Source organism: Maylandia zebra, linkage group LG8, assembly GCF_041146795.1.
Source record: "Maylandia zebra isolate NMK-2024a linkage group LG8, Mzebra_GT3a, whole genome shotgun sequence".
Lineage (NCBI taxonomy): Eukaryota > Metazoa > Chordata > Actinopteri > Cichliformes > Cichlidae > Maylandia > Maylandia zebra.
Window position 1 is genome coordinate 4,802,384 of NC_135174.1, and position 18,221 is coordinate 4,820,604.

Consider the following 18,221-nt stretch of genomic DNA (forward strand, 5'->3'; position numbering starts at 1 on the left):
ATTATGATGCAGCCCTTTAAATCATTCCAGACACAGCACAAAGGAATCTTTCTTCATTCATTTCCTTCTTATCATGTATGCTTATTTAGCTGAAGTAAAGTTAAACAGGTCTACATTTGGGGTGGCTGTATCTCAGGAGGTAGAGCAGGTCATCTACTGATTGTAAGGTTAGCGGTTTGATCCCTAGCTCCTCCAGTCTGCATGCCAAGTATCTGTGGGCAAGATACTAACCCCAAGCTGCTCTCCGATGCATCCATCAGAGTATGAATGTTAGCTAGGAAGCACTAAAAGCTTAGAAGAAAGTGATTGGGTGAATGTGGTATGTTGTATAAAGTGCTATATAAGAATCAGTCCAATTTTAAGTGGCACATCCAGCTGCCCTACACCAACATTAGTCTTATCTAGCCTTCCTTTAGCTACTACCTTTGCTTCTCTGCTGTAAATGTGGATTTTTTAGGGTAACTATGCTTAAAACCACAGTCTGCTGCTTCTGAAATAAAAGTTCATAGAAAAAGAAGCTAAAGAAGATTTCACATAATTACACACAATGTAACCATATAAAAACCTTTTGTGCTAAGTTGCTTTCCAGTGGTGAAGCGTAGGTAGGTAATAAAGGTAGAGCAGGTATTAAACCTGTAAGTGTGTTACCTGGTTGAAGTTGTCGAGGGCCTTGTGCAGGTTTGCGTGCATGCCAGTAGGTGGTTCATTGGTGATCTTGATGGAGGTCTCCAGGATACCCTGGGGGATGATGTGGCCCTCGCGGGTTGATGAGGGCTCCGCACTAATAAACACTCTGAAATTTTCATTGCTTCCATCTCCGTACTGCTCCAGAAGTTTCTCAAGGGTGCCCAGCCAACGAGCCACGAGGTGGATGTTCTACAAGGGCAAAGCCTGCTGTTAATCTGGCTCATTTTTATGCAAATCAGTTTTGCTTTTTTAAGTGTAGAAAACGCAATCTACACGGAGGTGAAGACTACAAAAGTCTGGGCTTTAATGGAGTGTACACAATACTTTAATACTCTGCTTGATGCTAATGCATCAAATATTGCCTATTTATGTATATTTGTTGTAATAACAACTAGCAAAAGGACCAATTAATATGTTTCATATTCCTCTCGCTTCACCGTGACTTTGATGTGGCACCAAATTAAATGGTACATAGCACATGAAACCCATTTCTAGGTTGCTGACATTGAACGACCATTCTCTGGCTTTACTTTACCATGACGTTTCTGCAATATCATCGCTCGGTGCGGTGCGGGCAGCAGGGCTGACTTGTACTATCACACAAGCATGGATGAGCTCAATTTTCCATCTCAACTGTCCTGACACTTACAGGATATCCCGTGAATGATAAGGAGTCAGCCAAACCCCCCAGATCTCACCACGCAGCACTGCCCATTCCCTAAATCTAATTACAGCACTAATAACTCCAGTCATTAATTCATAAGCCTCTTTACTTTCTCATTTCCCTTTGCACTCCACATTTAATCTTCCTTACGATGGCTGAAGTTTCCAAACGATGGGACACAGAAGGGAGCGGAACGTCGATTTTAGGGGGAGTCATTGAAAAATACAGGAGAAGAAACTTTTACATTCTGTGAGCAAGTGTCCAGAATGAGCTGGGAGCTGAGAAGGGGATAAGCTAGTTTTCTTCTCAGTGCCTTAGAGAATAATGAATGGTATACAAATTAAAAGTCTAAATTCAAGCACTTTTTCATCAAGCCAGAGTACAACCTTTCCTCTTGGCATGTAAATAGTTTGGCAATAAAGAGAGCCAACAGAAGAAGTGAGAGACTGCCTCAGAACTCGTCACTGTAATGAAACCATTCATCCTCTGGCTGCAAGGGGAAAGGAAGGGGGCGAAGAGACCGACAGACAAACAAACAAGACAGAGGGGCAGACGCGTTTTTATGGCTTTTTAATTAACTTTCAGGTGCGACATTTTTTGTTCACTCAACGTCTTCTCGATAAGGGCCTCCCAGCCCTACGCTGATACTACATCAGAGAGTCACCTATTTACATAATAATATAAAAGTTGAATCCAAAACCCATTAGAAGACACCACTGGCAAGGTCTTTGATGCATTGCTACCAAACACAACCTGAGGGAAGGCACAATGGCACGTCCAACTGCACACGCTGGCTCACAGACAAGCAAACAGAAACACGAGCAGGTGCCCACACATAATCTTTCTATTTTACACGTAAAAAAAACCCTGTTGGTCAAGGAGCTGCAGCACTGCCGGGCTCCACACTGAGGAGGCGGCCCTGCGGTATCACAGCAGACTCTGAGTGACACTGGAACATCGTGAACAGGATGGAGGGACAAGCAGGACTGTCGACACACTGCAGGCACTGACAGCATGACACGCCCTTGAGACTAAATTTAAAAATAAAGGCATACATCCACCAATGCCAAAAGATACATATTTATTTAGTGTAGGGTTTGGAGGTCTTTAAAGGTTCATAAATGGTCTATTTTTATGCCACTGCTATTATACACTGTAGAGTAATTTGTAGAGGTCATGTGATATGTCCAGAACTTGCAGAATGAGAATTCCTGCAAATGTACTTATTTCACCTGACACAAATGTTATTATGCTGCCTTTTTCCTGCAGGACAATTAAAGCTGCATGTTAAACCTTATAAGAATTTGTCATCGTACAGGATCTGTATACCCATAACTACTGAAAAAAATGATCAATTTCTAGACATGGATTTCTATCTATGAAATCTTTGAAGGTGCAATATTCACCGGAAAAAACCCTTCTGCAGCCAGCAGCTCCTTCCAGTTTGCCACTGTATTGTAAAGACTACAAAATGTCACTTTAGATGTGTCACCCTTAACTTAAAAAACATGCATGCATCATATTCTAAATGTAGCTGTAATTGTTTTTTATTTATTGCCATCTTTGTAAGACTTCATGACTGTAATATGAGAAATTTGTCATTGTGGGATTTATGAATCATTTCTTTCAGAAGTGAGGGGAGGACATCGTGATGAAATCGTTTCATCCAACTGTCTGCCCTCCAGAGACGTTTTTCTGTCACTAGCTCAAAATGGGTGGTTTTAAGATTAAAAGTGGCATTCGAAACAGACCAGCAAGTTCTGGCCACTCGATTTTGGCCTCCTGGCCAATGTGAGATCTTCAACTCCAATCTGCAAACACATACTCCCACCAAATGCATTGGACTGCTTTGAAGTTTCTGCTATTTTGTCTCTTGTGCCCATCTGAAAAGAAGATGCTGCTCTCCAATATAATTACCCAGCAGCAAAAGGGAATCTGCCATTAACATGATCCTGGACTGATGGAGCCAGGCTTAATAAAGGTGGAGTGGTGAATAGGTAGGAGGAGAACTGAGACAAGAAGGTCAAAGAGGGGGAATGAAGAGATAGCAGGTTAGCAGGAAAAGTGGGAGGATTGATAGGATGTTAGATGTGGTGGAGAAAATGATAAAACCAAAGTATCAAAGTTACTTCACAGAATGAGAGAGTGGGCAGAGGAATAGAAAAGAGAAGATGGAGAAGATACGGATGGTTTAAGCAGGAGATAGATGGGAATATGTTACCTCCCCTCCCCTCCCTTCCCCTCCCCTCTTTTTTTCTTTCCCTCCCTGGCCAGTACCATAGGGGTGGCACTTGGTAGGCAGACAAACAGACAGATAAAGCGAGTAGGAGGTTTGTTGCCAGGGGGACAAGGCCTTTTTAAGCGTATCGATCGGGATTCTTATGCAAAGGTAATTAAACAACTGCTTGTCTGTGCTATCCTGGGTCTGGAGAGGAGAGTGATGCTGTCGCAACCTTCTCTCTCTTTTTTTGAAATCCAACAAGCTGTGTGAATTAAAAGAAATGGGTGTCCCACAGTGCCTGGTCTGTGGTTCATATCTGTCGATACTTCACATTAGAATTCCACCAAGGTTTCCACTTAAAATGCAAAAGCCAGCCTTGCCCTCCAGATAAGAGGAGAACAGACACCGTGGCTGTAGATATTGTACTGTATAATGCCGTGGCCCTTTCAGTTAGGAAATTTCCCTTGAAAATTAAATTCGCTTTTCCACAGAGACGAACCTTGGAGGAAAGCAAACATCCCACTGAGTATGCAATGAAAAACAAAGTGATAATGTGCCTCATTCAGAACACGTACAGATAAAGGAAATGCCACATAAAATCACCCCTTGAATAGAAAATCCTTGACATAAATGAACCCTGTATTCAATTTCCAAAGAGTGTTTGTTTCAGTTTTCCGAGTGCCTACAGCATTGTATATATTACATTTGATAACAGACATATTTTTTTGTAATTTGGCACGTTTTATGTGATGTGGATGGGTTTACCACATGGGACAACTCAGTGAAAGACAAAATGTTCTAACAATTATAATGAATTGTCATTTTATACCTTTTGTGTTAGTGTTCAAACACCACAAACTATAATTGGATCTACTTGATATGATTAAATGGTAAATGGCCTGCATTTGTATAGTGCTTTTCTAGTCCATAGGACCCCAATGCGCTTTACAGTACATTCAGTCATTCACCCATTCACACACACATTCACACACTGGCGATAGCAAGCTACATTGTAGCCACAGCCACCCTGGGCGCACTGACAGAGGCGAGGCTGCCGGACACAGGCGCCACCGGGCCCTCTGACCACCACCAGTGATTGTTGCAATAATCTTCAGAAAACATATTGGTTGGAGTGTGAACTCACTGAATTTGTGTTGATACTCATATTTACAAATAACATCACAGTCCCTATTTCAAAAGTATATTTGCTGTACCTGTAATATGACCCAATGGCCGTTTTTAGCTGCCAAGTTGAGGGCTTGTTCAGCGATAACTTCCTGACCTTGACCCAGAGAGACATTATGGAGGTTTTTGTTGTCAAATGTGTAGCCCAGCTTCCTCCCTGAAAGAAAAAAAAGTAATTGTTTCAATAAAACTTTGGTTGCAGAAACAGTTGCAAAGACTAAAATGATAAATGCAGTCTATTGAACTGGACTGCTATTTGCTAGTCTATTAAACTCCATTTAGCATCCATCTGCATCTTTACTACCTCTCTGCACTACAGAGAGGTAGCTCTGAAATGTGCTTAGCCTAGATTAACAAAATAATGGTACAGACCAAGCTCTGATTAACTGTTAAAGAAATAAGCCAAGAAAGTAATAAACAAACTGTGTTATTTATATGTTTAATATCTTATTAGTCTCCTCTTAAAAGTAATGCTAGATGTCTCTTTTAGTTCCAATCGATGCTAATTGAGGCTAAATGTTGCAAAACTAAAAGCGATCAGTTTGAAAACCAAAATTTCACACAGAACCTCGCACAGAAAACAGAAACACAAAAACAGAAACACAGTGAAAAACAGTGGGTGAAGTCCATTTTTAAATGTACAGTCTATGACTGAGCGTCACAAATGGTTCTTAGGTGGGAGTCACAAATCACTAAGTGTGATAAACAGTATTATAATCAGTATTAAGAGTAGTGATCTAGTTGCTCACTTATTCAAATGTAATCTAACTGCATAGCTTAGAAAAATATGAACAAGCTACATAGTTATTGGATATGAATCTGTGTAATGAACTGAATAAAATGACTCAATTCCACAATATCTCCTCCTCTGGCTAAAGCACTATCCATGCCTTGGACGCAGGCTAAACTAACTAATATGCACTTTAAATCACAATCATTAGATGAGTCAGCTTTAGTTCCCCACTTTAAGCCTTCTGGTTAAAATTTCACACAAACACTGGAGTGATTTGTGCTCAGTTTGTTAGAAATCAAACTTGTGAAATGTTTGTTTCGGAGCCATTAGTGCGCTTCAGACCAAACAAAAATCACATAATCTGTCTAATGAAAATCTCACCAAAGCCTAATATCTAAGAAACCCCACAGACACAAATATAATGGGGAAAAAACATGTTCTGCTGCTTTTCATCAGCACAGGAGCAGCTGGTTACCTTTAACTTTGATGTGATTGGCTATGGTCAGGATGAGGGTGTTGCTAATCAATAATCAGAGCCCTTAGAGGCAATTTCAGCAGGAGTGCTATTTGGTATGGTATTAGGAGAGGATGGAGGATTTTACAGGGGGTTTCTGAGCCTATAGTAGCTCCATGGTTGATTTAACCACCTGGCGATGCCTATAAAAATGAAGCATCTAAAAATAGTCACAAATAATGCAGTGTGTTGGGCATAAACCAACACTTCAACACGCTGAAATGGGTCTGTGTGATAAATTAATCCGAGGATAAAAGGACGACAAAGGAGAAACTGAAACCCAAGTAAGGCAAAACAAACAAAACAACAAAAACCCTAACAAATCATTCATTACTTGAATGCAAAAATGCCGATGCATATGCTTGGGTAGAAGAGAAATAATGAGGAAATCTGTTCCAGTTAATTGAAACAATTCCTGCAATCTGAATATTTCATACAGCTGATTTCAAATACCCAAAAACTGAATTAATGCCTAGGTCAGAACAAAAGCTTCAACTTTTTCCATATTTCTAGTAAAAATCATCTCGCCACCCATTATTCATAAAGGAATGTAAAGTAACTCTAAAACCAATGACATTTACTTTCTGTTGCCCCTAATACACCAGTGGTGTCATCTCACATATTTCTGACCTTTAGTATAATCCTTTCAGTCTATCCAGAGCTGGTTGTGCATCGGCAGTGATGGCTGATATTACAGCAGATACACATTACAAATGTGTTGTTCTGACTGATAATCCTATGCAACAGAACTAAAATGAAATCATGCATGCAGGTAGACAAGGCATTTCCTCTTAATAACTAACCCAAAACCCTACACAGCTAAAAGAAACGATAGACTGGCAATGTGTTCGCTCTTATAAAAGTCCTGAACACACTTTTAAGCAGGATTTAAAAGCTTTTTTAAAGATAAAACAAGCAGAAGCCTTACCATGTTTTTCCACATCCTTCAAAGGGTCAACTCCGGGAGAGAGGATGAAGAACATGGGCGTAGCTGGACCTGACTCTTCAAAGGAGACGGCAAAGTCCAGTGATCTGCCAATCACATACTTGCTTCCCAGTTTCTCCTCTACAAAGTCTCTGTAAAGGAGAGTGTGACTCAGTTCTCCTTAAGACTTTATTATCTTTGACAACAAGCTGAAGAACTTGAAGAACCGGAATTGTCTGTATTACAGTGCATTAGACAGACAGCTGCTTCAAAACTATAAACTCTAGTCACGACTCAGCTGTCAGTAGCTCTTTTCACCCTCTCTGGATTAAATGCTTTGGTCTTTCAAACATTATGCTTTTCTTGCTTCAGTTTCAACCAAATCACAGTCTTAAATAAATCAAGAATTCACTTTTTAACAAAATATATTTTGTACATATGTTGTATTTTGTCCTATAACCTTAGTTCCGCCTCCACTTAAGGTTTCTGAAAATACAAACATACATGTGCAGAACCGATAGTGAAGAAATGAAAACACAGAAAGCAGCAAAATGTGAATTCTGTGTATTTGTTCTGCAGTGTGCCAATAAGTTGTCCAGCTGTTGCGCATTGACCACAACTCCAAGAATTTCCTGGCAGATGTGGAGACCTTTGCAGTTCTAAACTCCACCATTTGCTCTACTTTTAGCTCTCTTTTGGTCTCCACCTTGGAAAGCCAACATGATGTCATCCATCTCATATTTTTTAAAACCCGACATTGTGAGTGCAGAGTAGAACTAACTATGAAACTGTGTGACACAGCATGCTGAATAATTAAGCTACATCTAGAAGCTACATCCATATTTTGTAATCAGTCTGGGTTTTAACCATCTAAAGCTGCAGCACATTAAAAACAAATTCATGAACTCTGAGATGTTAAATTGCAATGTGGTGCTGGTTATTATACTGCCAGTCTTAACAAATTACCAAGAGTGATAAACTGCATTATAATGTATTATGAGTAGTGATCTAGCTGTTCACTTATTCATTTCAAAATTAATGTAATCGCATTGCTTATAAAAAAATATGAACAAGCTACATAGTTATTGGCTACAGGTATGAATCTGCGTAATGAACTGAGCAAAATGACTCAGTTCCTCCTCTCGCTAAAGAACTATGGACACAGATTAAACCAAGCACAATCTTCATAAGACTCATAATATGCACTTTAAATCACAATCATTAGATGAGTCAGCTTTAATTCCCCACTTTTAGCCTTCTGGTTAAAATTTCACTCACATACTGGAGTGATTTGTGCCCAGTTTATTAGAAATCGAACTTGTGAAATGTTTGTTTCGGAGCCATTAGTGCCCTTCAGACCAAACAAAAAAACCACATAATCTGTTTAATTAATATCTCCAAAGCCTAATATCTAAGAAACCCCACAGACACAGGCATCTTAATAGAACTAAAATACTGCATCTCACACCTAATGTATGTTAATTCAGAGTGTAACTGGGGTCTGGATTTGGTACAAGTGGACACAGACGTTCTCTTTTAATACTTAGGTTTGATGATTGTCCCTGAAAATCTGTGTGACTCAGTCAACTGTCATCTCAGGATAGAAGCCAAAGGTTCTGTTGTTCAACTTTTTTACCTTTTCAGTAACCAGAACAGGTCAAGTAGGAGCTTTCACAGATCACAGAGCAAAGGGAAATGATACCACCTCTTACCTGACAGCGTACGTCATGCGGTCAGGCCTCAGGGCTCTCATAATGCACAGTCTCTGGAGTGAGCTTTTGCTCTTCCATTCCTGTGGGAATTTCTCTTTTTCCGGACACTCGGACTCTACAAACTTCTTCCAGCGTTTGGCTGAGCCTTCAATGTCTCTGTCCAGGTTTCTGAACTCCTCCATGGAGCAAAGAGCCTGGAGGTTTTGGAAAAGAAATAGGATTTGTGGAGTGAAACATAGTGCATGTTGTTAAAAGAGCTGCTGCACTGCGATCAATGATACACATTAAAGTTCTTGACCAGAGATATTTTTCACAATGCACAGGTAAAAAAAAAAAAAAAAGAGAGTCTGTTTGCAAAATATGGAGAGTCATAAAAAAACAGAATGCTTATCTTTCCTCATGTCCTTATAAATAATATTTATTCAAACAGAAATGCTGAGTAAACACAAAGCTTTCATAACGGGACAGGGGGTAGGGGAGCACTAAATATGCATCTCTTGCAGAACCAGTGAGGGCTTCATTGTGATGCCCCAGATGACAGACACCTCATCTCATCTGCAGAGAACAGCAGTGTCACGCAGTGCAGCCTCAAGCAGCTCTGCTGTCTCCCGCACTGTGCAAACTATGAGCAGGATGCTGAAATCTTCTCTCAGCAGAGACACAGAATACAAGGTGTCAAGGCAAAAACATCCCGTGTCACTCTATGAAACCAACCCCTCGACACAAGCCATGAGGGGAAGACATAGAGCAGAGTGAGAAGGAGCGGCTCGGCACACATCACCTTCACTGTGACTCAGTTTAATTACTACAGGTGGTTGGCGACCGATCAGCCCCAGTGTAATGAGAAACACTGGGTCCCGAGGGATTCCAGCTCTGCTAATATCATCAACTGGGGCAAGCAATCAGAGGACGTTATCCTCCTTTAAATCTTTCCAACTGATTATGTTTCCAACTACGATAAGAAAAATCAAGTGACAGAATTTGATTAGCAGGGACTTAAACATCCACAGCAGGTTGAGAGCAGTTACAGAAAGGCCATCTCTTAATCCTCAGAGGGGTTTTAGGTTAAGTTAATAATGAAGGCGATATAGAGTGAAATATTCATGAGCACGAGGGGCTAAAAGACATGCTGCAGTTAGGGTTTACTTTGCTGTTAAACTCATCTGACAAGATAAGAAACCTCTGCTGTCCACAGCACTGCGTTCTCTGAGACACAAACAGAGAGACTGAGTTTTTCTTCTAGCACCCTTCAGTGTTAGAATCTAGCAGGGTCACAGAGCACAGTGGGACCCTGGAGACTGCATGCTGTCAGACTGGAGTTTTGGGTGATACAGAGATATACACTCCAATTATGTGCATTCACTTTAGTGCTTACTTGTTGGGAAAATCCACTGTACATACTGCGCACTGTGTGGAGCCGATAAAGGAACCGGAAGATATTAGCCTTGAATCTCGCAGATGACAAGGTGGAGGACAACAAAATTTAGAAAGAAATAGAGGTGAATTATTTTTTATTATCTTTTAGAGATTTCAACATATAGGATGGAATTCGAAAAATAGGGCTGATCTACAAGTTATTGCATCTTTATGAAGTTCAAGACGGAGCTCTAGCTTTCTGAAAGAACAGCTTATTTTGATGAATTCATCAAATTCACACTTCACAGTGTAGCTTTGTACCATTACAGCCAAGACGGTCTAAGGAACTTGGAAAGAAAAGCATCTGGGCTTCTTTAAGTTGCTTGAAGACGTTTCACCTTTCATCCGAGAAGCTTCTTCAGTTCTAAGGTCGAATGGTGGAGAGTCCCAGACTTTCCCCCCAAAAGGGACATGGATCCCCCTAATGATCCTCTACCTAATCACGTGAGCCAAGGAGTGAAAAAAATATTTATTTTAAGAGAAATAAATAATATATTTATTTAAAAACCCTATCATGTGATTTCCAGAGATCAAAAGGCCTATTGTGACCTACTCCCATTTTCACACCTTGGCTCATGTGATTAGGTAAAGGATCATTAGGGGGTCCATGTCCCTCTCGGGGGGACATTCCTATAGGGCTTAAATCTGGGAGTCTCCACCATTTGACCTTAGAACTGAAGAAGCTTCTCGGATGAGAGGTAAAAAGTCTTCAAGCAACTGAAAGAAGTCCAGACACTTTTCTTTCCAAGCTCCTTAGACTACGATGACCTGGATGACGGAGACCCTTCACAGACCTACAGCCAAGAAGGTTTCTACTGTTGAAAGTTTGAATATTATCTGGAATTTCACAGGGAGCCAGTGAAGTTCCTGAAGAACAGGGGTGATGTGCTGGTAGGAGGGGGTTCTGGTGATAATGCGAGCAGCAAAGTTCTGAACCAGTTGAAGCTTATGGAGGGATTTTTGGGGGAGACCATGCAGAAGAGAATTGCAGTAGTCAATACGAGAGGTAACAAGACTGTGGACAAGAATGGACGTAGACTGGGTGGAAAGAGAAGGAAGCAATCTGTTAATGTTACGTAGATGGAAGTAGGCAGAACGGGTGACATTACTGATGTGAGATTTATAGGAAAGTGAACTGTCTAGGATGACACCAAGGCTCTTAACCTGAGGAGAAGGGAAAACTGTGGAGTTATCGATGGTGAGTTAGAAATGGTTCACCTTCAAAAGGTTGGATTTGGTGCCAATAAGGAGGATCTCAGTTTTATCCTCATTGAGCTTTAGATTAGAGGTAAACCAGGATTTTAACTCGGATAGACATTCTGAAAGGGAAGAAGGTGGGAGGGAGGAATCGGGTTTGCAAGAGAGATATAACTGGGTGTCATCAGCAAAACAGTGAAACTGAAGATCAACTTTGCAGAAAATGGTACCTAGAGGGAGGATGTATATTATGAAGAGGGCCTAAAACTGAGCCTTGAGGTACACCAGATGTGACGGGGAATAGACGAGAGCGGAATGATCTTAGTTGAATAAACTGGGAACGGTCAAGGAGATATGATTGAAACCAGGCGAGGGGTGTGTCAGAGATGCGAGAGAGGAAAGTCTGCTTAGAAGTACAGAGTGAGAAATGGTGTCGAAGGCTGAACTCAGATCTAAAAGGACGAGAATGGTGAAAAGACCAGAGTCAGCTCCGATAAGAAGATCGTTAGTGACTTTAAGTAAAGCAGTTTCTGTACTGTGACATGAGCGAAAACCAGATTGAAATCTCTCGTAGATATTATTATTAACCAGGTGTAAATGCAGTTGAGCTGCAACCACTTTTTCGAGTAGTAAAAATCATACTGGAAAATGAAAACATATTAGGGTGATTACAGACTATGAATGAAATTTTGTAATTTCAGTAACGTAGTGGAAAAAGCAAAGAAAACAAAATATAGATGGAAAAATATGGTCAGATGTTGTCACACCGGCATTTAAGGAGTCCAAGAAAGGACTGAGTATAGGCTGCACAACTAAGGGTGCAATCCATTCGCGCGTATTCCAGGAATCCTCCAGGCTTTTCAACAAGTAGAGACCGAAAGGTTCGGAAAATCAAAATTGCTTTTAAATATCTTTGGGCCACCAAAAGTTACAGGAGTCCCCTACAAACACAGAATGATAATGATTACTAGTAAAAACACAAACTTGTTTTCATCAAGGACCTCCAATTTTACAAGAGTTTCATATAATGCAAAGTCAGCACGTTTCTTAGCCACAGACTGAAAAAAAAAACACAAAAAACAAAACCATGAAGATAGCTACGGAAAAAAGGTTAAAGTCTGGGACTGGGCTTAATTATTTCTGAGAAACAGAACAAAAGTGTTCGTAAGTGAAAAAAAATTACCTTTGATGCGAGTCTGAATAAGAACACACTGATAAATCAAATATGTATCCATATATAACTATATTTCTCTCTCTGTGTTAATGTTTTAATGGTATATACTGGGGGAAATAATTATTTGATCCCAGACGGGTCTGTATATGTGCCTTAAGCCAGGGGACCTTGAGGCCACTGCAAAATTTCAATAATTTACAGCGTGTGTTACCAATAGTGTTCTTAGCGACTGTGGTCCCAACTGCCTTCAGATCATTAACAAGCTCCTCCCATGTTTGGGGCTGATCCACCACCTTTCTTGTGATCATCCACACTCCATGGAAGATTGATGCATATTATATATTGTATTTCTTTCATTTTTGAATAATTGCACCAACAGCCTCTCACAAAGCTTCTTGCTGATGCTCTAGTACCCTATTCCAGCCTTGTGCAGATCTACAGTCTTGTCCTTGATGTCCTTCGACAGCTCTTTGGTCTTGACCATGATGGTGGAGAGGTTGGAATGGAAGAAAATGATTCTGTGGACAGGTGTGCTTTATACACATAAGAAGTTCAGATCAGGAGTATCTGTGATTGATTGTAATCTGTGAACCACATGGGCGCACAGGCAATCTGTGGGAACCAGACTTCTGGATGGGTCATAGAGTAGTCAGTTTCTAATTTTTGTGTAATGTGTTTTTTCCTGATTTATGGTTGAGATCCTTCTGTCTTCATTTAAACAAAACTACCATAAAAATCAGAGATTGTTGATTTTCTTGTAAGTGAGCAAATGTACAAATTCAGCATTAGATCAAATAATTATTTCCCCAACTATACATGTTACACACAACGTGTTTTTAATTTTAAAAAATGGTTGAAAATGAGGGACAGTTAACTCACAGAGGTGGAGGAAATCTTTGACACAGGAAGTTTAGCCATTTTGTGTGTGTGTGTGTGTGTGTGTGTGTGTGCGTGTGCGTGTGCGTGTGTGTGTGTGTGTTGGGACAGTTACTTTAAGACACAACATCACATATCTCTGGTTTGCTCAGGGACTGTGAAAAAATGATCGAGTTGTGCCCTTTCACGCAGCCTCTTTTCATACCTTGATCCCCCCCCAGGAGTGGTTAGATAGGAACTCCACTGGTGATGTTACACCTGGTTGGACAGGGTACCTCAGGAGGAAGTCTAGCTCTACAGGGTTTATATCTTTATTCATCAGGAGTATCTGGGAACAAAACAAACAGGAATAACTTTACAATGATGCGTTTTCGGTACAGAGCACATCTCCTTTCTACTTGATTAAACCCAAACAGGGCCGCTGGTCTCCGGAGAAGCCTGTTCAGCAGCAAACGTGTGCTCAAAAACAAACCGTGCAGAGGATGAAACCGGATGCACCTTCCTACCTGGAAAGCGAGCTGAGCGATGTATGTGAGCTTGTCACACTCAAATAGGCCTCTGGTGGTGTACTGGAAGACTGAGGAGGTGATGCTGTCAATTAGGTTGGACACCCGCTGCTTTAGACCTTCTGCAGGCTCAGCCTTCAGAACTGCTTTCTGGAAGACCACACTAAACGCCTGAGGACGCACAGGAGCAGGTACAATACAGAAACAGTGTCTGACATCAAAGTGTTAAAAGCACAAGAATAACAGTACTGTTAGATACAAACTCATAAGGTAATCCAATAAAGCAAATGATAACCCAGCAATTGGATTGTGTTCATACTGATCTTTAAGTATAAATTAGATATCATCAGTCTTTGTCATTTACAGCTGACTTGATGGATATGATGCAGTGTTCTAAGAATGAACTGATCAATACTACTTTGGCTCTATAAGGAAAGCCGACAGCTGTAATTGATTACAACGTTTATGTATGTATAAATATTTTATCAATGTGGTAAGCTTGAATGAAAAACTTTAATGGGCATAGACAATTTTAAATTATTTCTAAACACAAAAATAAACAAAATAAAAATCTTTTGCAATGGACCTCATTAATAAGTAGGATGTTTTCAAAATCTGGTCATCTGTGCTACAGAGCTCCAATTTTTTAATTACAGCTCAAAGCTCTTTTTGCTATAAGGTAAAGACCCTAAAGTATTAGCTAGAAAAACCCAACAACCAGATAAATATCAAAGAGGCAAAAAAAATCATAGAGAGACAAGGACAAAGCAAAGTGAGAGTAGACAGTTAATAACATGCAGAAATAGCACATAAACATATACCACATAAGGAGTGAAAGGTTCTCAGTGCATTGTGATCGCACAGCAACCTGAGCCTATAGCACTAAGGGACGTTCATTGTTTTAGGGAGCTTTTCTAACTTTCTAATAATTGTTGCTGCACTGGATCTGACTTCTGATTCCAATATCACGTCATACTGTGATCCTTCAACATACTGAACCATGCAGAGTTTGAAGTACTGGAAAAACAGTTTGTTTGCACTTTTTGCAGCGACTCTAAAATAACTTATTACCACAGAAATACAATAATTGTCCTCTTTCACTGTAGGAAATGTGCTGTCATTTCTGTTCATTTAGCAGATTCACACTTAGCTCTGAGGTTGTATACAGAACACATATTATAATGTATTTCATTTCATTCACAAGGTCAAAGGTACATAAACACTGAATGTGTTTTTATTTTATTATGTTGGGAAATAAGACAGGCCGAGGCAACTACCTGCGGAGTCGGAAGAGATTGCAAACAATATCTCAGGCTGCCTTCTCTCAGCACTGCCTGGCTGACAATATGAAAGACATTATGCTCTACATAACCACATTAGGGAGCCACAAACACAATAAAAGCAGGGCAAAGAGCATAAAACACGGTGAGCAAATGGAAGGAGGAGGGAAACAACAGAGAAGTGAGTGTAAAGAAGGGTCTCACTGGGGGCCCATGACAAGGGTCGGTAACATGGTGGGTCAATAGACAGGGTACCTTTAGAGAGAACTGATACATGGGGTGGATTTTATTGAGGTCGTTCATTGTGAAGTACAATAAGGAAGCCCGTGCTGCTGCTGGTCGGAAGTGCTCTCGAGCCTCATTGATTTTGGTCTCTGTCACCTTGGCTTCTTTTACCTGCAGTAAAGTAGTGCAAACGGAATCACACTCATATACATCAGCACAGACGAGGATATACTCAAGGTCCATCAATCAGTTAATGATGAACTTGTGCACAATCCAATAAAACATACTCCAGTGAAGAGCAGTCCTGTTGCAATTTCACGCTTCAAAATGTCCTCACATTCTGTGGATCATGACAATCATGCTTTTTTTTTGTTTTAATAACCAGCAAACGCCTGTGCAATTATGTTAAGGATGAACATCTGCAACGGAAGCGCTCATCTCCTCACAGACAGAAGGCACACTCTAAGATAAAAAAAAACACAGAGCTTTTAAGAAGTGCTCTAAACTAATTCATCTTTGGCAGACATCATACGCTCAGCTGATGTGATCTTGTAATCTGACCACAAGAAATAAAGAAACAAAGCAAGGGAAGCAGAGCTGAGAGTATGGCAACACTTTAGGTGACAGTTATTCTGCACCTGCAAATGGGAATTATTGAAGAAGTACAGTCTAAAAAGGATACTGCATTCTACATTTCATTTAGGATAACATTAGAAACAAACTGCACTGATGCAAAAGTGTGCAGAGACAGGTTGGCAGATGCAATCAGGCAACATGCTCTGTGGACTATGATGTTCATAGATGAAATGGAACCTGGGGAGGTAGAGGTATGCTTCTGTTTGAATGAAAATCAAACAGAAGCAAGACAGACTACATGGGTCAAGTACAGAGAGTGCACAAGAGATGTGAAGAAGAGAGTACACAAGTTTCAGGTGTGATTTGCAACAGAAGGAAGGAGCAAGTGCGAAAGAGAAGTTTTACAAGATGGTAGTGAGAACTGCTATTATGCATGGAGACAGCGGCACTGACAGGACGCCGACGCGGCACCGTTGAAGATATTAGGAGTTTTATTAGGAGCAAGCAGGATGAACAAGATTAGAAATGAGTACATGAGAGGAACAGTTTAGGTTGAACAGTTAGACAGCCAATGTTGAGGTGGTCTGAACGTGAGCAGAGGAGGGATAGTGGACAAGGGATGTTGAAGATGGAGTTGCCAGGCAGTAGGAAAAGAGGAAGACTTCAGATGGTGTCAATGGTAAGTGCTCTAACGAGAGCTTGTAGTCAGTAGTAACACTGTCACTTGAAGGCTGTGATCTAAAGTGTGAGAAAAGATTAAAGCAAATAGAAGACAAAAACCTTTTCTTCGATCTCAGCAGCTGTGCGTTTGGTTGTCTCCAAGTTTTCCACCAGCTCCGTGTCACTGAGGAAATTTCCTGAAGCTGAAGACAAACGGGATAGCAAGTTGTCCTCCAACGTCTTCAGAGTAATCTTAAAGTCGTTCTGTTGCTTCGTCAGGTCAAACTTTAAACAGAAAAAAAAGAACCTCAAAGACAGAACTAATCAATACAGTCTGCATCAGTTGTCCGGACACATGGAGGGGGTTTTCTGGGATGGATTAACCAGCTTCTGTTTGGTTGCCAACATCAAACTTTTTCAGAGTCACCTAACCCTTGGTGTGATGAGGCCGTCGATTTGACTAAGATGGGAGGGCGCTTTGATGGGGAATTACACACACATCTTTTCTGAATGAGCTTTTACAAGATGCCGTGTTTACAATTATGTACCAATGCAGGCATCATGCAGTGCAATAATGGGGTTATTACCTCCCCAAATGCATTAGAGCAGTCCGTCTTCTAACAAAGCTTTCAATCTAGCAGGTTTTTCTTTTCTTTTTTTGGTTTTGGCTTAAAAAAATTACCTGAGAGAAACTTTCACTTTTTTTCAAAGCCTGGTGTTTGACAGGAGAACAAAGTAGACAGAGCTTCATCCTGCCCTGTCCTTCATTATATTCTGTTGCAGCTCCTTGTTTCTGCCCGTTAATGACTTTGCTTTATTGAAGTTTCCCTTAATAGAAGCCTCTGCGACCTTTGAATTGTTGTAATTACTGGAGGGTGGGCTGTTGTGAGATTTGCCTACTTGGAGGGTTGTCGGGGACGGATAATAGCACAGGGGTTTTTTGAGTGGCGTGGTCCCTGACAGGCGGCTGGTAATACGTTTCTGGCAGTGCTGTTTCTGCCCACGTGTAATCACAGAAGATGCTGATGGGGTGGGGGTGGAACTGTTCCTCCTCCCTCTGGCAAAACTCACACATGACAAAAGACGTACTTGGCTTCGATCGCGCCAGGGGAGCAGATAGTTTAAGAGATCACAATGCTTAATTGTTCGCTTTATGACAGTATTTCCTACTGCTGTGATGAGAGGTATTTCACACCATTGTTAGAACTAATTGAGCCTCTGTTTTGTTGAATCCCAGATGCTTTAAATTGTATGTTATTACCAACTCTGTAGCATAAAAGTTGCACACAGAGAATGAATCGTGGCATTTTAAGGAAAAACCTGACATGTGTGTGTGGTTGGAAAAGAAAAGAAAAAAGCCTGGTTTGAGTGGTAGACATTTAACTGGAGTGACTCAACTGTGACCTTCTACTTGCCTGCACTCTCTGCTCTTGCGGGGAAAAGCTATCCAAGCTAAAACATTCCCAACTGGATCCAGTAATGAGTCAGTTTTTAACGATTAGCTTTCCTCTGGCACATTGTACTTGTAATTACCCTTGCTTTGGAAAAACAAACAATTAACCAGTCAGCAGAACACTCTAATTGGGATTAAAATAAGATATTACATCTATCATTTTTTTAGGCAAATGATTAGCGAGAGCCAGCAAGCAGCCCTGTTAAGGTAATTTAAG

At 40.7% G+C, this 18,221-nt stretch overlaps 1 protein-coding gene across 1 annotated transcript in view; it reads right to left on the bottom strand.

The window, feature by feature from the left end:
• Nucleotides 1–18,221, bottom strand: part of dnah9 (dynein, axonemal, heavy chain 9) — a 180,592-nt gene that overhangs the window by 37,974 nt on the left and 124,397 nt on the right. Inside the window, exons 64-71 of the mRNA XM_004569683.3 lie at nt 16,672–16,836; nt 15,346–15,486; nt 13,811–13,981; nt 13,510–13,632; nt 8,642–8,835; nt 6,933–7,081; nt 4,787–4,914; nt 649–876 (exon numbers count right to left, since the gene is read on the bottom strand). Coding sequence (XP_004569740.2) covers nt 649–876; nt 4,787–4,914; nt 6,933–7,081; nt 8,642–8,835; nt 13,510–13,632; nt 13,811–13,981; nt 15,346–15,486; nt 16,672–16,836 — 1,299 coding nt within the window. The remainder of the gene's footprint in view (nt 1–648; nt 877–4,786; nt 4,915–6,932; nt 7,082–8,641; nt 8,836–13,509; nt 13,633–13,810; nt 13,982–15,345; nt 15,487–16,671; nt 16,837–18,221) is intronic.